General features: G+C 40.6%; 1 protein-coding gene across 2 annotated transcripts in view; it reads left to right on the top strand.

Annotated features, from left to right (window-relative positions):
* The window catches only part of atp2b1a (ATPase plasma membrane Ca2+ transporting 1a), a 42,930-nt gene extending 26,594 nt beyond the window's left edge, over positions 1-16,336 (top strand). Inside the window, exons 7-22 of one of the 2 annotated variants that reach the window (XM_079817664.1) lie at positions 47-85; positions 1,789-1,944; positions 5,417-5,631; positions 5,971-6,213; positions 6,529-6,770; positions 7,032-7,269; positions 8,697-8,876; positions 8,969-9,056; positions 9,158-9,264; positions 9,374-9,565; positions 10,250-10,463; positions 10,967-11,178; positions 11,306-11,413; positions 11,577-11,765; positions 12,185-12,271; positions 13,956-16,335. In XM_079817664.1, the coding sequence (XP_079673790.1) occupies positions 47-85; positions 1,789-1,944; positions 5,417-5,631; positions 5,971-6,213; positions 6,529-6,770; positions 7,032-7,269; positions 8,697-8,876; positions 8,969-9,056; positions 9,158-9,264; positions 9,374-9,565; positions 10,250-10,463; positions 10,967-11,178; positions 11,306-11,413; positions 11,577-11,765; positions 12,185-12,271; positions 13,956-14,285 (2,840 nt within the window). In that variant the 3' untranslated portion in view covers positions 14,286-16,335. Of the gene's footprint in view, positions 1-46; positions 86-1,788; positions 1,945-5,416; positions 5,632-5,970; positions 6,214-6,528; positions 6,771-7,031; positions 7,270-8,696; positions 8,877-8,968; positions 9,057-9,157; positions 9,265-9,373; positions 9,566-10,249; positions 10,464-10,966; positions 11,179-11,305; positions 11,414-11,576; positions 11,766-12,184; positions 12,272-13,955 lie in introns of both variants that reach the window. The other variant, XM_079817665.1, reaches the window with a different exon arrangement.
* The last annotated feature ends 1,259 nt before the right edge of the window (positions 16,337-17,595 follow it).

The following is a 17,595-nucleotide window of genomic DNA, read 5'->3' as shown; positions in this document are numbered from 1 at the left end:
ATTAGTGAGTGTTTGTCATGTGGCTTCTCTTCCTCTGTTCATACAGATAAAAAGCAGGATGGCGCTGTGGAGAACAGAAAGAAAGGTGAGTAACCCTATTGACTTAATGACATAATGAACACCATATTGGCTTAGTTGGCTACCCTCTTACATGCTGCAGCCTGCATTAAAACCATCGCCTTAACCCATTAGTGCTATTGGATCTTCATTAAAGCTTATCCACACTAGTGAGGTCTGTGTACATGTTATTCTATCCCAGTGGGGACTTCAACTTGGATGCACACAGACTCATGGGGATTCGTGTCACCGTGGGGACCTAAATTGAGGTCACCCATAAGAAAACAAGCTTATAAATAATACAGAATGAGTTTTTTTTTTATGTAAAAATGCAGAAGGTTTTCTGTGATGGGTAGGTTTAGTGTAAAGGGATAGAATATACAGTTTGTTCAGTATAAAAACCATTACGTCTATGGAGAGTCCCCACAAAGATAGTAAACCAGACGTGTGTGTAGTGTCATTTTTATTGTGTTTTGGAGCCTGATTATTACACTACTGTTCAAAGTTTGGGTCAGTAAGATTTTAGAAATAGAAATACTTTTATTCTGTTGGAACACATTAATTTGATCAAAAGTGACACTGAAGACTTTCAAGAGTTCAAATAAATGCTGTTCCTTTTACCTTTCTATTCAAATAATCCTAAATAAAGATGTATCACTGTTTCCATACAAATATTAAGCCGCACAACCGATTTCAACATTCATAAGAAATGTTTCTTGAGCACCAAATTAGCATATTATAATGAATAGCTGAAGACTGAAGAGTAATTCCTACCCTCACAGGGATAAATTACTAATAATCAGTTATTTTAAATTGTAATATATCACAATATTACTATTTTTGTTTCAATGATATGCAGCCTTGGTAAGCATAAAAGACTTCTTTTAAAAACACTGGAAACATTTTCCCGACCTAGCAGTGTGCAGCTCTGATCAGTCCAGATATGTGCACCTATCTCCCTTCAAACCTTTTATTATCTAAAATCACCTACCCAAGCAGGGCAGAGTCCACATTCAGGCCACCCTGTGTTCAGAAAGTAGAGCACGCCTGTGCTCATTGAACTCCCGGCTACAGATCACCCTGCCAGAAATGAGTTTTAATCCACCAGACTAGCGTTACAGCTCTGTTAGTAGGGCGCAGCAATACAGCACATAGAATAGCAGTTCCACGCCGCTCCTTACCCCCCGCTAATTCAGACGCAGTCGCATTACCTCACATCACACACCCGTTAAATCCTGCACACAAGCCGACTTTGTCATGCTTCAGCAGCGATAGATGAAGATGCCCTGCTGCGTGCTTGTCTGTATGATTGCATGCATGCTGAGTTCTTTGTTTGTGTGATGTCACCTCACTGGCAGGCTGTACTTTCAGCACGCAGAGTGATGGCCTTGAGATCAGGCTAAGTGTGTGTCGTCTTTTATAGCCAATAGTAATGCGTGATGGGCTGGACATCTGAGTGTGGCGATGAGGTTTTATGTCTCCTAGGTTACTTGGTCACATGGGTTTGCATGTGGCTCTTAAATGTGAGGAGGATCTCGAGCTCTGTTTTTTCATACTGTAATAAAATTATCGTTCATTTATATTCACTATTATAATTAATCTTCTCAATTATATTTGTCACGTCGGGGAACCACAATTGAATTAGAAAATATTTCCTGTGGTCAGAGCTGGGATATACTTAAATTCCAGAGCCTACTGCATATTCAATGTTTTGTCTCTTTTTCTTTGTAGCTAAAGCCCAGGATGGTGCTGCAATGGAGATGCAGCCTCTCAACAGCGATGAAGGGGCTGATGGTGAGGAGAAGAAAAAATCCAACTTGCCAAAGAAAGAGAAATCGGTCTTGCAAGGAAAGCTGACCAAATTAGCGGTCCAAATCGGAAAAGCAGGTAAGCATGTTCGCTTTGAGGGCATCTATATGATAGTGTCCTAGGGCTGTCAAAATTGCTCAAAAATGACGTTCGACTGTTCCCTCTAAAAAAAAAAAAACACGAATATTCGAACTATTCGAACATCTGGTTGCGCATTTTGTCAATGACACGCATTACTTCAATAACAGGACAAATTAATGCAAAGAGACATAACTACTTGTATAGGTAGTCCGTAGTCTATTTAAGTTTAAACATATTTGGCAACCTACACAAAAACAAGTAAAACAACTAATGGCCAAGACCGCCGACCTCACTCTCTCTCGCCCTCGTGCTCTCTACGCATAACGGTTTAAATGAACAAACACATTTTGAGTGTTGATCAAGAGTTTTGTGCAAGCAATTTAAGGTCGTGACTCTTGTCCCAAATATAGCAGGCTTCATTCAGTGATTGAAACAAATATTAATTTAAGTTTTACAGTATATTGAACGCTCCGAGCGAGCTGTGCTAAACATGGAACTTTTCCTTGACATGAAACGGTAAATAATCAAACCAGTGGAAGCAGTGCATTTATCCTTTATTCATGCAATATCTATTCAGTCGGTACCTACAGAACTCCCTGAAGCCTGCCCCATCCACGACACTGATCGGTCTCATGGTCTTACAAATGAACAAAATAAATTTCTCCGTTATGGCCTCTTGTCGTGTTGCAGACAAAGAGCTTGTGGCAGGCGATGCAAAGTAAGGCTGGTCCAGTTTGCACATACAAATTAGTTGCTTATATTTACAAAATGAGCCTACAAAAGCATAAACAAACCCGTTTAATAAAGAAAAGTTCACGAAACGAAGTGAAAACTCACGAAAGTGTTTAGTGAAATTAGGAAACATTTAAGAGATCATAAATTTAGTTGTATAAGTTAACGTTACATTTCATTCCTGTGTCACAAGTAATATCAAGGTTTATTTAGATCTGTTTTACATGATTCTTTTGTAGTGTGGTTTTCGGTGAAGTGTACTAAAATAAATATCATCACCTGTGTACATTAGCCCACTTCTTCTCGACGCTTTTTCCTGATGGTTTATAGAACAATTACTCCGAGTCGCCATCTGTCGTTTCAAAGAATAGCACAACGGCGAGCGCGTCGAGTATAAACGCCTCGTCCGTTTGGGGAGGAGCGCGCGCAGTCAGCGGAGGCTCACGCTGTGGAGCCAGGCGAAAGTATAACTCGCAAAGCAGACAGCCACGGCTCTACTACCGCGGGTCGTTTTTTTCCACTTTTTTTAAAAATTCGAATATTCATTTTCACCTTCGAAATTCGTTTTTTTAAACTATTCGAATATATATATATATATATATATATATATATATATATATATATATATATATATATATATATATATATATATATATATATATATATATATATATATATATATATATATATATATATATATATATATATATATATATATATATATATATATATTCGAATTTAGAATATTCGTTGACAGCCCTATAGTGTCCTCCTAAAAGTCCTCCCAGCAGCAGGTGCAGTGAGGAAAATAAGTATTTGAACACCCTGCTATTTTGCAAGTTCTCCCACTTGGAAATCATGGAGGGGTCTGAAATTGTCATCGTAGGTGCATGTCCACTGTGAGAGACATAATCTAAAAAAAAAAAATCCAGAAATCACAATTTATGATTTTTTAACTATTTATTTGTATGATACAGCTGCAAATAAGTATTTGAACACCTGTCTATCAGCTAGAATTCTGACCCTCAAAGACCTGTTAGTCTGCCTTTAAAATGTCCACCTCCACTCCATTTATTATCCTAAATTAGATGCACCTGTTTGAGGTCGTTAGCTGCATAAAGACACCTGTCCACCCCATACAATCAGTAAGAATCCAACTACTAACATGGCCAAGACCAAAGAGCTGTCCAAAGACACTAGAGACAAAATTGTACACCTCCACAAGGCTGGAAAAGGCTACGGGGAAATTGCCAAGCAGCTTGGTGAAAAAAGGTCCACTGTTGGAGCAATCATTAGAAAATGGAAGAAGCTAAACATGACTGTCAATCTCCCTTGGACTTGGGCTCCATGCAAGATCTCACCTCATGGGGTCTCAATGATCCTAAGAAAGGTGAGAAATCAGCCCAGAACTACACGGGAGGAGCTGGTCAATGACCTGAAAAGAGCTGGGACCACCGTTTCCAAGGTTACTGTTGGTAATACACTAAGACGTCATGGTTTGAAATCATGCATGGCACGGAAGGTTCCCCTGCTTAAATCAGCACATGTCCAGGCCCGTCTTAAGTTTGCCAATGACCATTTGGATGATCCAGAGGAGTCATGGGAGAAAGTCATGTGGTCAGATGAGACCAAAATAGAACTTTTTGGTCATAATTCCACTAAACGTGTTTGGAGGAAGAAGAATGATGAGTACCTACCCAACAACACCATCCCTACTGTGAAGCATGGGGGTGGTAGCATCATGCTTTGGGGGTGTTTTTCTGCACATGGGACAGGGCGACTGCACTGTATTAAGGAGAGGATGACCGGGGCCATGCATTGCGTGATTTTGGGGAACAACCTCCTTCCCTCAGTTAGAGCATTGAAGATGGGTCGAGGCTGGGTCTTCCAACATGACAATGACCCGAGGCACACAGCCAGGATAACCAAGGAGTGGCTCTGTAAGAAGCATATCAAGGTTCTGGCATGGCCTAGCCAGTCTCCAGACCTAAACCCAATAGAGAATCTTTGGAGGGAGCTCAAACTCCGTGTTTCTCAGCGACAGGCCAGAAACCTGACTGATCTAAAGAAGATCTGTGTGGAGGAGTGGGCCAAAATCCCTCCTGCAGTGTGTGCAAACCTGGTGTGAAACTACAGGAAACGTTTGACCTCTGTAATTGCAAACAAAGGCTACTGTACCAAATATTAACATTGATTTTCTCAGGTGTTCAAATACTTATTTGCAGCTGTATCATACAAATAAATAGTTATAAAATTATATATTGTGATTTCTGGATTTTTATTTTTAGATTATGTCTCTCACAGTGGATATGCACCTACGATGACAATTTCAGACCCCTCCATGATTTCTAAGTGGGAGAACTTGCAAAATAGCAGGGTGTTCAAATACTTATTTTCCTCACTGTAGATGCATTTTAAATCTACAGTCTTTCTCTTCTGGAAAAACTAGCCAAATATGTTGATGACTCATCCTGCATTACACAGATTTGTGTCCAATCAAATGCTCTCTAGAATGAAAAAATAACCCCTAATACCTTCTGGAACTGACTAACAATAGTTTCACTATTTAAAAATAGTGCCTTCAATAGGAAATACTGTATGTCAACAGAACAGAAAACCGCATTTGTCAAGCGACTTCGGGAGATCTCGAAGCCTAACAGTCAATCTCCCAGTGGTAATGGTTTTTGCTGTGTGCAACATGGGCTTTAGAGGTGTTAATGTACGTGTCTCTGTGCAGGTCTCGTGATGTCAGCCATCACAGTGATCATCTTGGTGGTTCTGTTTGTGGTGGACACTTTCTGGGTCCAGGGACTTCCTTGGGAAAAAGAATGCACGCCCGTCTACATCCAGTTCTTTGTTAAGTTCTTTATCATCGGTGTGACCGTGCTGGTGGTGGCCGTCCCTGAGGGTCTTCCGCTGGCTGTAACCATCTCGCTGGCTTACTCTGTCAAAGTATGACCCTGCATCTTTGGTTTAAATCTTCATGGTTTTCATGGCGTGTCTTTTCTGGCTGACGTTAGCCATTTGTTCTGACAATGTACAGTATATGCTGATCTAATAATCATGATTTGCCATCTCTTTTCACATATCCCTTCGCATTTATTACCCGCCCCTTGTAGCTGTTACAGTAATATTACTTCACTGGATTTCTGCCATTTAATTGGGGATTAGTGGACTTTCCTGTTTAATCTTGCGCTCAATCTGTTTATTGTTTATCTGTCTATCACCCCCCCCCCCCCCCCCTGCCAACCTAAATTTTTTTCATTGTTTTACTTTGCTGCTGTATTTCAGAAAATGATGAAAGACAATAATTTGGTAAGGCATCTTGATGCCTGTGAAACCATGGGCAATGCCACAGCCATCTGTTCGGATAAGACAGGGACTCTGACTATGAACCGGATGAAAGTTGTTCAGGTCCATATCGCTGACAAGTTCTACAAGAAAGTCCCTGAGCCTGATGTCGTTCCTGCCGTCATCGTAGACCTGCTCACACTGGGCATTAGTGTCAACTGTGCTTACACCACCAAAATCATGGTGAGTCCCTAAACAAACAATACCCATTTTTTTCCCCAATTGTTAATTTCATTTTTTTTTTTGGAACATTTTTAACTACACATTGTCAGTCAATAGTGACTCGATTTAAACCTAAAATGAAAAAGCTCATTCAAAATATGAATTAATACTATAACAGTATGAAATAACAGTATGTCATAATGCAGTATCTTTTACTATTATTGATTTGGGCAATTTAGGACCAGTGGCTGGATTAAAAACCTTTTGTAAGATGTTTTAAAGCATATTTCATATCATAGTTTTTATGATTTTTAACTAGTTAATCTTTTCTTCCAGTCCCCTGAGAAGGAGGGAGGCCTAAATCGTCAGGTGGGCAACAAAACTGAATGTGCCTTGCTGGGCTTTGCCTTGGACTTGAAAAAAGACTATCAAGCAATCCGCAACGAAATCCCTGAAGAGAAGCTTTACAAGGTCTACACCTTCAACTCCGTCAGGAAATCCATGAGCACCGTGCTAAAGAATGCTGACGGAAGCTTCCGGATGTTCAGCAAAGGAGCCTCCGAGATTTTGCTGAAGAAGTATGCCATGCTCAATCATAAATGCATTTTTTGGTCATTGTTAATCGCTTGGCACCAGTTCACATCTTTGCATCTCACAGGATGAGTAACACATTGTAGTAGTGTCAGCGAACTTGATTGGCAGATCAAATGCTTCACCTCCCCCTCCAAAGCCCCAAGCCTGTGTTACTGATAGATTTCCCCTGAGAAATTACTCGAATGGATCAGTTGCTGTCTGCTGTTGGGCATCTGCAATATCTTACCTGCTCTCTCCTCACACAGGTGTTTTAAAATCCTGACAGCGTCGGGTGAGTCAAAGGTTTTCCGGCCCAGAGACCGAGATGACATGGTGAAGAGAGTGATCGAGCCTATGGCCTCTGAGGGCCTGAGGACCATCTGTCTGGCCTACAGGGACTTCCCTGTTTCTGAAGGAGAACCAGATTGGGATAACGAGAACGAAATCCTTAGCAGGCTCACCTGTGTATGTGTCGTTGGCATTGAAGACCCAGTCAGACCAGAGGTACAAGCCTTAGCTATTTATGACAAGTTTAACTTGTTTCCCTTAGTGCATAACTTACATTTTACGGTTATACCCTTATTAAGTATTTCCATTTTGCCTTAAAGACTTGTCCTGCAAGTTCAGCACAATATAATAGGAGTGCAATCATTCTGAATAAAATATTATTTTTTCTAAAATATTTATTGTTTACATTTAAAGACATTACATTTAAGGCTAAAATGAATTGTACTTCTTTAATGAGAGGAGTAACACTAATATTGTGTAATATTATGTAATATATTCAGATGTCTGTTTCTCCAACCTTTTTAGTGTGTGCTTTTGTTTTTCTTTAATATAATTTAGTCAATAATTTCTACTTTCAAATGGTAATAAATCAGTTTATTTTTAACCCTGCATAATGTTAAATTGCACATGGCATACCTAGATGCATTCACCATATTTTTTTTCATTGTCTTGTACGTTCTTTGGAGGACAACATTAGACAGGATATGGAATATCAATTTTGTAAATGATGGAAATAATTTTTTAATGGTAAATCATTATTTTTCCCTAATTAATCAAAGAAAGAAATAATCGACAGATCAATCAGTTATCTAAATAATAGTTTGTTGCAGCCCTAGTAAAATTCAACCATAGAAATGCATAACCATTTTAATTTTGAGAAAGAGACTCATTAAAATGTGATAATAGGGATGTGCGAGACTAGTCGACTAGTTGATAAAACTGCTGCTGCTAGTAAATGTGTTCTGCACATTTAATGTTTTGCCATATATTTCATACAAAGGCTATGTTTAAATTATCAAGTTAATGTTACATTTTTTAAATTAATATATTATTTTGAAAAGTGTATACCTGCAGTGGAAAACAAAATAATTTAGTTTTACCTCAAATTTTGCATGCGTTCGTCTTCACTCAAAGAAATGTCCACTCAAAAAAGAGCAAGATGAGACTTTTCCGTTTTCTTGTGTCATTTTAAACTTGCATATATTAATTAAGCTTGCTTTGGCTATAGGCTTGTTATACTACCGATTATGAGGAACAATACGGTATGAAATTGTATATCGGATTAAAGGAGAAACATCATGAATGAAACTTGCATGACACTTGACCAATTGCTATATCAACATCCCAACGAAGAGAATATGCTTAAATAATGTATAGTTGTCAGTTCACGTCAAGGTTATCTTGCAATTTTGCCTCCCGTCATGTACAGATACATTCCATACACAAGAAGCACGCTCAAACCCTGACACGCAGGTGTGGTTACCGTGGTAACGAAACAACAATACCTTAACACACTGACTTAAACTAGTCTAGTCGACTTGTCGGTTATAAAATTTCCATTTAAATGTTTATGATATTAGTCACTGCGCTCATCCCTGATAATAACCTCTCTCGGTCATACTCACTTATTCTTTCCTGCTCAGGTCCCTGATGCCATTAAAAAGTGCCAGCGTGCTGGAATCACAGTGCGCATGGTCACCGGGGACAACCTTAACACTGCCCGTGCTATAGCAGCTAAATGTGGCATTCTGCAGGCAGGAGATGACTTCCTCTGCTTGGAGGGCAAAGAGTTCAACCGCCGGATCCGTAATGAAAAGGGAGAGGTGAGAGGCACGGTCTATTAATGGCAGGACTTTTCACACAAACACAGAAGTTAACAAGCTCATAATATGATTACTTTATTTATTTTTTTCAGATTGAACAAGAGCGGATTGATAAAATATGGCCTAAACTCCGGGTGCTGGCGAGATCTTCGCCAACAGACAAGCATACACTAGTCAAAGGTGCTCAGAGACTCGCTCCTACAGTATGAGCGATTAATTCTGTGTTTAAAAAGTGTCTCTAATGTTGTGCCGTTTGTCTTGACCAATGTCTTTTTCTTCAGGTATAATTGACAGCACTGTTTTGGAGCAGAGGCAGGTTGTGGCGGTAACAGGAGACGGCACCAATGATGGCCCTGCCTTAAAAAAGGCCGATGTTGGGTTTGCCATGGTATGTGGGTCTACCTGACGTGGCTACAGAAAAAAATGAATTCTATAAGGATTCTGTGCACTAGATTTTGATTTGAATGGCTTTTTTATTGTGTGCTTGTTATTTTCAGGGCATTGCAGGCACAGACGTGGCTAAAGAAGCCTCCGATATCATCCTCACTGATGACAACTTCAGCAGCATTGTCAAGGCAGTCATGTGGGGGCGTAACGTGTACGACAGCATTTCGAAATTCCTCCAGTTCCAGCTCACTGTCAATGTGGTGGCTGTGATCGTGGCCTTCACCGGAGCTTGCATCACACAGGTATCACTAAAAAAACCTCTCTTCTACCATGAAGCACAATAATGCTGTGGCTGACCGAGCTGCTAAGCTAAATAGGGCAGTTCTGCGCAAAGGATTGCATCTTAACAGATGCACCGTGGTGGCTGATGGAAGCTGCTGATTGCTACCCATCCTGCGTAAAGTGATTGGAAATTGTTAGTCTGAGGCATGAAGACTTGGATGCAGTCAGCATGGGATCTGGCACTGCTGTCCACAGACAAAAGCACCGGTCCGAAATGAGCCAGCATCGCTTCTGTTAAATGGAATGATAGTCGGGCTGATTGCAGTTGAGGTCCTGTATTATTGCATAATGAATGAGAGGATTACATTTGCGCTTTGCATTGCTGTCAGTTGCCAAAGGCTGGACGTGGCCTTAAGCCTTAGGTGTTCTGCTTGTTTCGTATGTAATTTTCCCTGGATACTGTTCATGAGCAGGCCCTCACTATTTGTGCTCGCAGACTCCACCTGAATTTCAGCAGCTCTAATTCATGTAGTTCTGTGCTTTGTGTTAAATCGGACTATTTTTCAGCTCCGTATTCTCATGTTTAAATGCTGATTTCCCTTGAAAAACAAAATGCAAAAAGTCAGTACTCTGAGAGGGTGTTTTTGAACGTTACAGTGAATGAGGTCAGAACGGTCACCTCCTGTTCTCTCTCACTCTCCCAGGACTCTCCTTTGAAAGCTGTACAGATGTTGTGGGTAAATCTGATTATGGACACATTTGCCTCTTTGGCCTTGGCCACTGAACCCCCAACTGAATCTCTTCTGCTGAGGAAGCCTTACGGCCGTAATAAACCCCTCATCTCCAGGACAATGATGAAAAACATATTGGGCCATGGAGTCTACCAGCTCACCATCATCTTCACTCTTCTCTTTGCTGGTAAGAACAAGCGCATGTTCAAGCAACAGTGATTAAACCGACTGATTCAAGCACATTAAAATGGTGTAAAGCAAAGGGAGAAAAGGGATAATGGGATAGTTCACCCAAAAATCTTTTAGTCACGCTCAAGTTGTTCCAAACCTGTATACATTTCTTTGTTATGCTGAACACAAAGGAAGATGGTTGGAAGAATGTTTGTAACCAAGCAGATCTCGGCAGCCATTGACTTCCATAGTGGGGGGGATACTAACCCGAGATCTTCATGTTTACAAACATTCTTCCAAATGTCTTCCTTTGTTTTCAGGCGAAGTAAGAAATTCATACAGGTTTGGAACAACTCAAGGGTGAGGATTTTCATTTTCGGGTGAACCATCCCTTTAAAATAATGTAAATAAAAGCCAACAATTGTTATTCTGAATCGTTTTATAAGCCAGTTGACTGTACCCTATCTATTGTAATGTATTCTGTTATGGTTTCTAACACCGCAATGTCTTTACTTTCAGGTGAGAAGATTTTCGACATTGACAGTGGGCGTAATGCCCCTCTTCACGCTCCCCCCTCCGAGCACTACACCATCGTCTTCAACACCTTTGTGATGATGCAGCTGTTTAACGAAATCAATGCACGGAAGATCCATGGGGAACGAAACGTCTTTGAAGGCATTTTCAACAATTTGATCTTCTGTACCATCGTCTTTGGGACTTTTGTTATTCAGGTATACAGTGAGTCCATAAACAGAGCACGCTGACTATTTAAACAGAAATAGATACTTCCGAATTAAAATGCTAGTGTGATTTTTTTTGAAAAAAAATGTGATAAAAATGACACTTAACCTCCCTCAGATTGTGATCGTGCAGTTTGGAGGAAAGCCATTCAGCTGCGTGGGGCTGAACATTGAACAGTGGCTATGGTGTGTCTTCTTGGGCTTTGGATGTCTACTCTGGGGACAGGTGAGCATTATTTGACTATTCCTCCTTGTAGCCTGTAACACTAATACTCAATAGTAATAGAGCAGTGCCACCTAATGGCAGTGAGTTAAATTGCCTGACTGAGAGCATTTTGTTTTTTTCTTCTTCCTGTGGCCACTTGATATATATCTATGCTCTCATTCAGCTCATTTCCTCGGTCCCCACGAGTCGGCTGAAGTTCCTGAAGAGCGCTGGCCACGGCACGCAGAAGGAGGAAATCCCCGATGAGGAGTTGGACGAGCTGGATGACATGGAGGAAATCGACCATGCTGAGCGAGAGCTCCGCAGGGGGCAGATCCTTTGGTTCAGAGGCCTCAACCGCATTCAGACTCAGGTAACCTCTCGAAAACCGCACAACTCCGCAGTCCCCTCTGCCCGAGCTCAGAAGCCCAAATGCCCGTCTTGCTGAATCAATTTTCGATTTTTATTTCCATTTCTCTGCTTATGGTTTGAGTTAATAAACCCTCCAATCGATCCACCACTTATGGTGACCTTATACTGGTGGAAGAGGGTTTATTAATGCAGTTTATCAGTGCAATAAGCCGATCAATGCTAAAGGCAAATGTCAGGTCAGGTTCTTTTAATTCAGTGCCTTTTTTTTCTTTCTCTCTCTCAGCTATTCTCTGTCTCTCTCTTCTTTATATGGGTGCCCTTCTTCCTCTATCCCTTCTCTTTTCTCTCTTCTTCCTCTGACTCTGTCTTTCTCTCTCCTGTGCGTTCTCTGGGCCTATCACACTCTCTGATTCCTTCCAGATGGATGTAGTGAGTGCGTTCCAGAGCGGAATTTCCTTTCAGGCGGCCGTCAGGCGCCAGCCCTCCAGCACCAGCCAACAGCACGATGTAACCAATGTTTCTAGCCCTACACATGTAGCCTTATCTCCTGCTACTGCCTTCAACACCGCTTCTGCCACTGTCGGGTGTGAGTGCGTGTTTATTAGTGCATGACAATTAACATTTCCTCCTCTCGCCTAACGGTCTTCATTCTCCTAATGTCCTTCCTTCTCTCTCGCTTCCTCGTTCAAAACGAATTGTATCTCCACATCGCTTCTCAATGTTAACGGCTGTGTATTTTAAGTGTTAAGGTTGAGGTATCTGTGTCTGTGTTTGATGGCTTTGGCTGGGTTTCACCGACGAAGAGTCGTTTGTCTAATACCGTCTGGTGTGTCTGCAGCCCTGCGCGTGCTCTCCAGGCTGCTAGTCTTCTGCGTGTAAATGTTTTGAGTATACGCCCATGGTCACACTGATAACCCGACCAATCGCACCAAATTGGTCTTGTGAATGGGTTTGTGGGACATTTTAAAGGCGTCGTTCTGGTAAGTATCTCGGGTGTCTGTAGGATCATAGCCGCAAATGACGTTTCTGTAATCCTGCTGTCCGTCACCTTTCCTGTGGTATCGCTCATTCTTGCCGTTACTGTCCGTACTCGACGTGGTTCTCACACTCTTTCATACTCTACTCAGTGCCAGTTTTATCATTCTCTCTCTCGCTGTCTGTCTTTTTTTATGTAACTTTGTTATTTTACAGGGATGATCTGCGAATGGAGGAAAAGCTGGTGGAATCATGTTGTTTCTGTTTGTCTTTCAGCACAATTCTAACCACATCAATATTTCCATCTTTCATCAGGTCCTGGCTGTCCTCAACCCCCTTTTCTCTGTTCAGGGCACTTTGTATTTTGTCTTTTTGTTTTAGTCTTGCTAATGAAATGGATATTGGACATTGGGAAACCGAGTTGAAAACGCTACGACACTGACTGCCGCATATTCCTTCTTAGATTCTGTGAAATGTGTCATGGGCTATACTCAAAGGTTTACCTCTGTTGAAACACAAGGTAGCGCTGCTCTGCATGGGTCCAGTCTCTAGACCGTTTGTGAATTTACTTGTGCTGGTTAGCTTAAACTTGCTTGGCTGCTTTAAAGGTTTGCGTCTCTACTTCACAACATAATAAGTGATTGATCCCTCCCCCACCAATACAAGCATGCCCAAAAATATTAACCTCATGTGTTGAGCTGTGTCCTCTGGGGTTACCATGTCCTCTTTCTCTTCTCCTGTCTCCTGTTTTCTTTCTCTCTCTCATTTGCATTTTGAATAATTGGCTATCTGTGATTTTTTTTACAACTGGGAAGACGCCTAAGTTCTTTCCAGTTTGGTACATCTGTTACTTCTCAATCCTGAGAAAAGAGGATTTTCCGTCCCTCGGTCAGAGGATAAGCTCACCGTAACACAAGCATCAGGTTTTCAAGAGTTTCGTCCTCTCTCTAAGTTGCACGACATCTGACCGCTCACACACACACACACTCTCTCTCTCTCTCTCAGACGGTTTTGGTGCGCTAACCTCACTGCTCTCCACTCATCAATTAAAACCAGTCCATTTGGCCTTTGGTTTAACCTTTACTTATAAAAAAAAAAAAAAAAAAAAAGATGTGATGTGATGTTTGACTTTGTATGCCTGTTGTGTACGTGTGTGCAAACGAGCCGTAGATCTTTGCAAGCGGCAATGCTGACTTTGCGTCCCGTTCTCCCACAGATCCGAGTGGTGAATGCATTCCGCAGCTCGCTGTCGCCCTATGAGGGCCTGGAGAAGCCAGAGTCTCGTAGCTCCATCCACAACTTTATGACCCATCCGGAGTTCCGGATAGAGGACTCGGAACCCCACATCCCCCTCATCGACGACACTGACGCGGAGGACGACGCCCCCACTAAGAGAAACGCCACACCCACGCCTCCTCCCCCGCCCTCGCCCAATCAGAACAATAACGCCGTAGACAGCGGCATCCACCTCTTCTTGGATCCCAGCAAGCCCGCCACACCCTCGACTCCCGGGAGCCCCATGCACAGCCTAGAGACGTCCCTTTGATCAGCTCCGCCCCTCGGTACGACACACACCACCTGCTCGTCTCCGCAGAGACTAAAGCCAGGAGAACTCATTGGATGAGAGGGGCGGAGCCAAGGATCTCTCGGGAGCTTAGCTCTTAGCTTTTGCTTCTCTTTATCTGGATGGTGTTGTACATTTGTTCTTTTTGTCCTTTGCTTATTCAAACACTGATTTCTGCATCATTTGGCTGTTAATATTTTGAATTATTTATGTTTTTTGGAAGACACAGGTCTGTTTACAAAGTTTGTAGATACTTTTTTTTCTTCTGTTTGTTGGTGGAAGAGCTTCCTGATGCAGAGAAATGGGGACAAATGAAATAAAGAGAAATATTTCAGATACTGCTGTATTTTCAGGAAAAAAAGGGTGTTTCTATGGAAACCGAACAATTTTTGCCTGCAAGTTTTATTTGTTATATATTTGTAGATACATAGAACCTTCTAGCCAAATAGAAAACACTAAGGCTTGTATAGCAGAGAAGGTATTGAGGTCCATGGGAGGTTTTTTTTTTTCATTGGACTGGTGATTGAAGGGAGCCGTAGATGATCTCTGTCCTTACATCTCCTCTCATACTTACTATTTCACCCCTTAAAGTTGTTAGTTTTTGTTTTGTTTTTTAAGTTTCAAGATTCCATGTCTCATTCTCATTTGGAAGTTGAATTGTGTGAAATGGCTGGAGTCTTCAGGCTTTTAACGGTGTGATTTTTGAAGTGGAGGCCACTCCAGGTCAGCCTTTTAAAGAATGAACGCATCTCTGATACTATGATCGTGAAATCATGATCTCTGATTTAACTATTTGAAACGGTCCACAGTCAGTTCAACAATGACATTTAAGTTCCTGCCAATGTATCATGTTTGTTTACTCAGGCTGAAAAAACAACAACAACTAGAAAATTGAATTGAAAAGGATGCAATGATTTAAAAAGTAAAGAGTTTAACTTAAGATTGTCTTTTTAGGTAGTAAATTGTTGTCTCGGTCAAAAGGAAAAATAAAGCAAGGAAAAAGAGTGAACTGTTTTCAAAAATTGTTTCTTTCTTTTTTTTCTTTCTTTCTTTGAATTTCCTTAAGTGTTTTGGTTTGATGGTCATCTGAAAATGACAAAGTTTGTACTTCTTTTTTTCTTTTCTTTTTTTTGCTCCTTCATATTCCATAAAGATTGCTATCAGTTAAGAAAATATTGCTGCAATTGTTTGTAGGATATATTTAAGACCTGAAGTACTGGAAACACAAAGGAATCAACAAGAAGAATTTTCAAAAAAAAAAAAAATCATGCGTGTAACACTGGTATCACAGCACAGGGTACTTTATTTCAGATTCCCAAGGAACGTTTTGATACAGACCATATAAATAAATTGTATTTTTATGCGGAAATGAGAACATCTCAACCTGCTGAACCAGACCTACAGGGATTTTACATAAATTATATTCATGGGAGGGGGGGCGGGTACTCTTTAAACAAGGGTCGTGATTGGTTCTCCAAGTAATATAATACTCAGGGTGGCTTATAGCATGAAACTTATGGTCAAAATACTAACATGTTTTGTGTTTTTTGTAATGTTTAGGCGTAGACTTAATTTTTTTGGCAGCGGGTTCCAGTTCTGACTGTTGCTTCTCTTCATTCGTTGGTTCATTTAAGGGTGTAATAAAGGAGAAGAGATAAAGAAGAACAGGAGAAAGGGATTCGGTTTTGTTCAGTCATTGCAACTGCACTTTTTTTTTTCTTTTAATAAGTTATTTCATTTTTTTTTCATGTTTATTAAATGAAAAAAAAAAACCTGCTTGAGTTTGCAATTTAGAGCATATATAGTAAAATAATCCATAACTTTTTTTTCTATAGCGTCTTCCTATAATGGGAATGAATGTTTATCCATCTGTTTTAAGGATCTGTTTTTTTTTTTTTATCTTAACGTTTGGAAATAAAAGAACATGTCTGTTTATCTTGCGCAATGTAAATGGATATCGTGATTCAACTTACATTTTAAACTTGTCGAGTATCGTGTATGGTTTTTAAGAATAAAAATTGATATTTAGCGTAACCTGAGGGCCATGTTTTCCTTCATGTTGAGCACACATTAGCTTTAATAAGCATAATGCAAGATTTTTCTCATACAAAAATGCATACTAAAAGCTGTCCGTATGGTTATTAGAATTTTTCAGAAGCCATACCCATATGATAAGATTTGTGTGAACAATTAACTGGTTCATTAAAAAGAACCGACACAATTGAATGACTCAAGCATGATCCGGTTGTCCAGTTCAACTTACTGACTTGATGGGTGCTTCTCAAAAGTGAGGATACAAATATCAGCTGCCACGAAAGACATTATTTTGTATATTTCAATATTGAAATCCTTTGAATTATTTAGTTATGATGCTATATGGCTTGTAAGAGCTAATTATTACCTACAGTAAGGTTACAACAACAGAGTGAAAACCCATGATTTTTTAATTATTGTACTTATAATATGAATATTAGAGGGTGATTCATTCAAAGATTATAAAACTAATGCAACAACTGATTCATTTGTTCTAAAGTTCTGACGGAGTTTAAACTAAATCTATCTTAAAGGGTTAGTTCACCCAAAAATGAAAATTCTGTCATTAATTACTCACCCTCATGTCGTTCGACACCCGTCAGACCTCCGTTCATATTCGGAACACAAATGAAGATATTTTAGTTGAAAGCTGATGGCTGAGAAAGGCTTCAGATAGGCCTCCATTGGCATTCAGTACATTCACACTTCCAAGATCCATGAAAGGCACTTAAAACGCTGTTACAAAGTCCATCTCACCACAGTGACTCTACAATAATTTTACGATGCGACGACAATAGTTTTTGTGCGCAAAAAAAAATCAAAATAACACCTTTATCCAACTTGTTCTCGACTTCCGTGTATGCCTCCACGACGCATGCGCGAGAATATGACGCAGATCCGGCGTTCTGACATATGACCCAGAAGCGATTTGTTTACAAGCAGAGGAAGACGCGCGTGTCTAAGCTGTTGGATTCTACATTGATCGTGCTTTAGGTCTCGGCGTAGTGCTCAAAATGGGGCTTAAGTGTGCATTTCATGGCCGGCGCTACGTCATATTCTCGCGCATGCGTCGTGGAGGCATACACGGAAGGCAATAACAAGTTGGATAAAGGTGTTATTTTGATTTTTTTTTGCGCACAAAAAGTATTGTCGTCGCATCGTAAAATTATTGTAGAGCCACTGTGGTGAGTGTCTTGGAAGTGTGAATGTACTGAATGCCAATGGAGGCCTATCTGAAGCCTTTCTCAGCCATCAGCTT

This window comes from Gobio gobio, assembly GCF_949357685.1.
Source record: "Gobio gobio genome assembly, chromosome: 5".
Classification (NCBI taxonomy): domain Eukaryota; kingdom Metazoa; phylum Chordata; class Actinopteri; order Cypriniformes; family Gobionidae; genus Gobio; species Gobio gobio.
The sequence above is the reverse complement of the archived record's forward strand: the minus strand, read 5'-3'. Positions and strand labels throughout refer to the sequence as shown.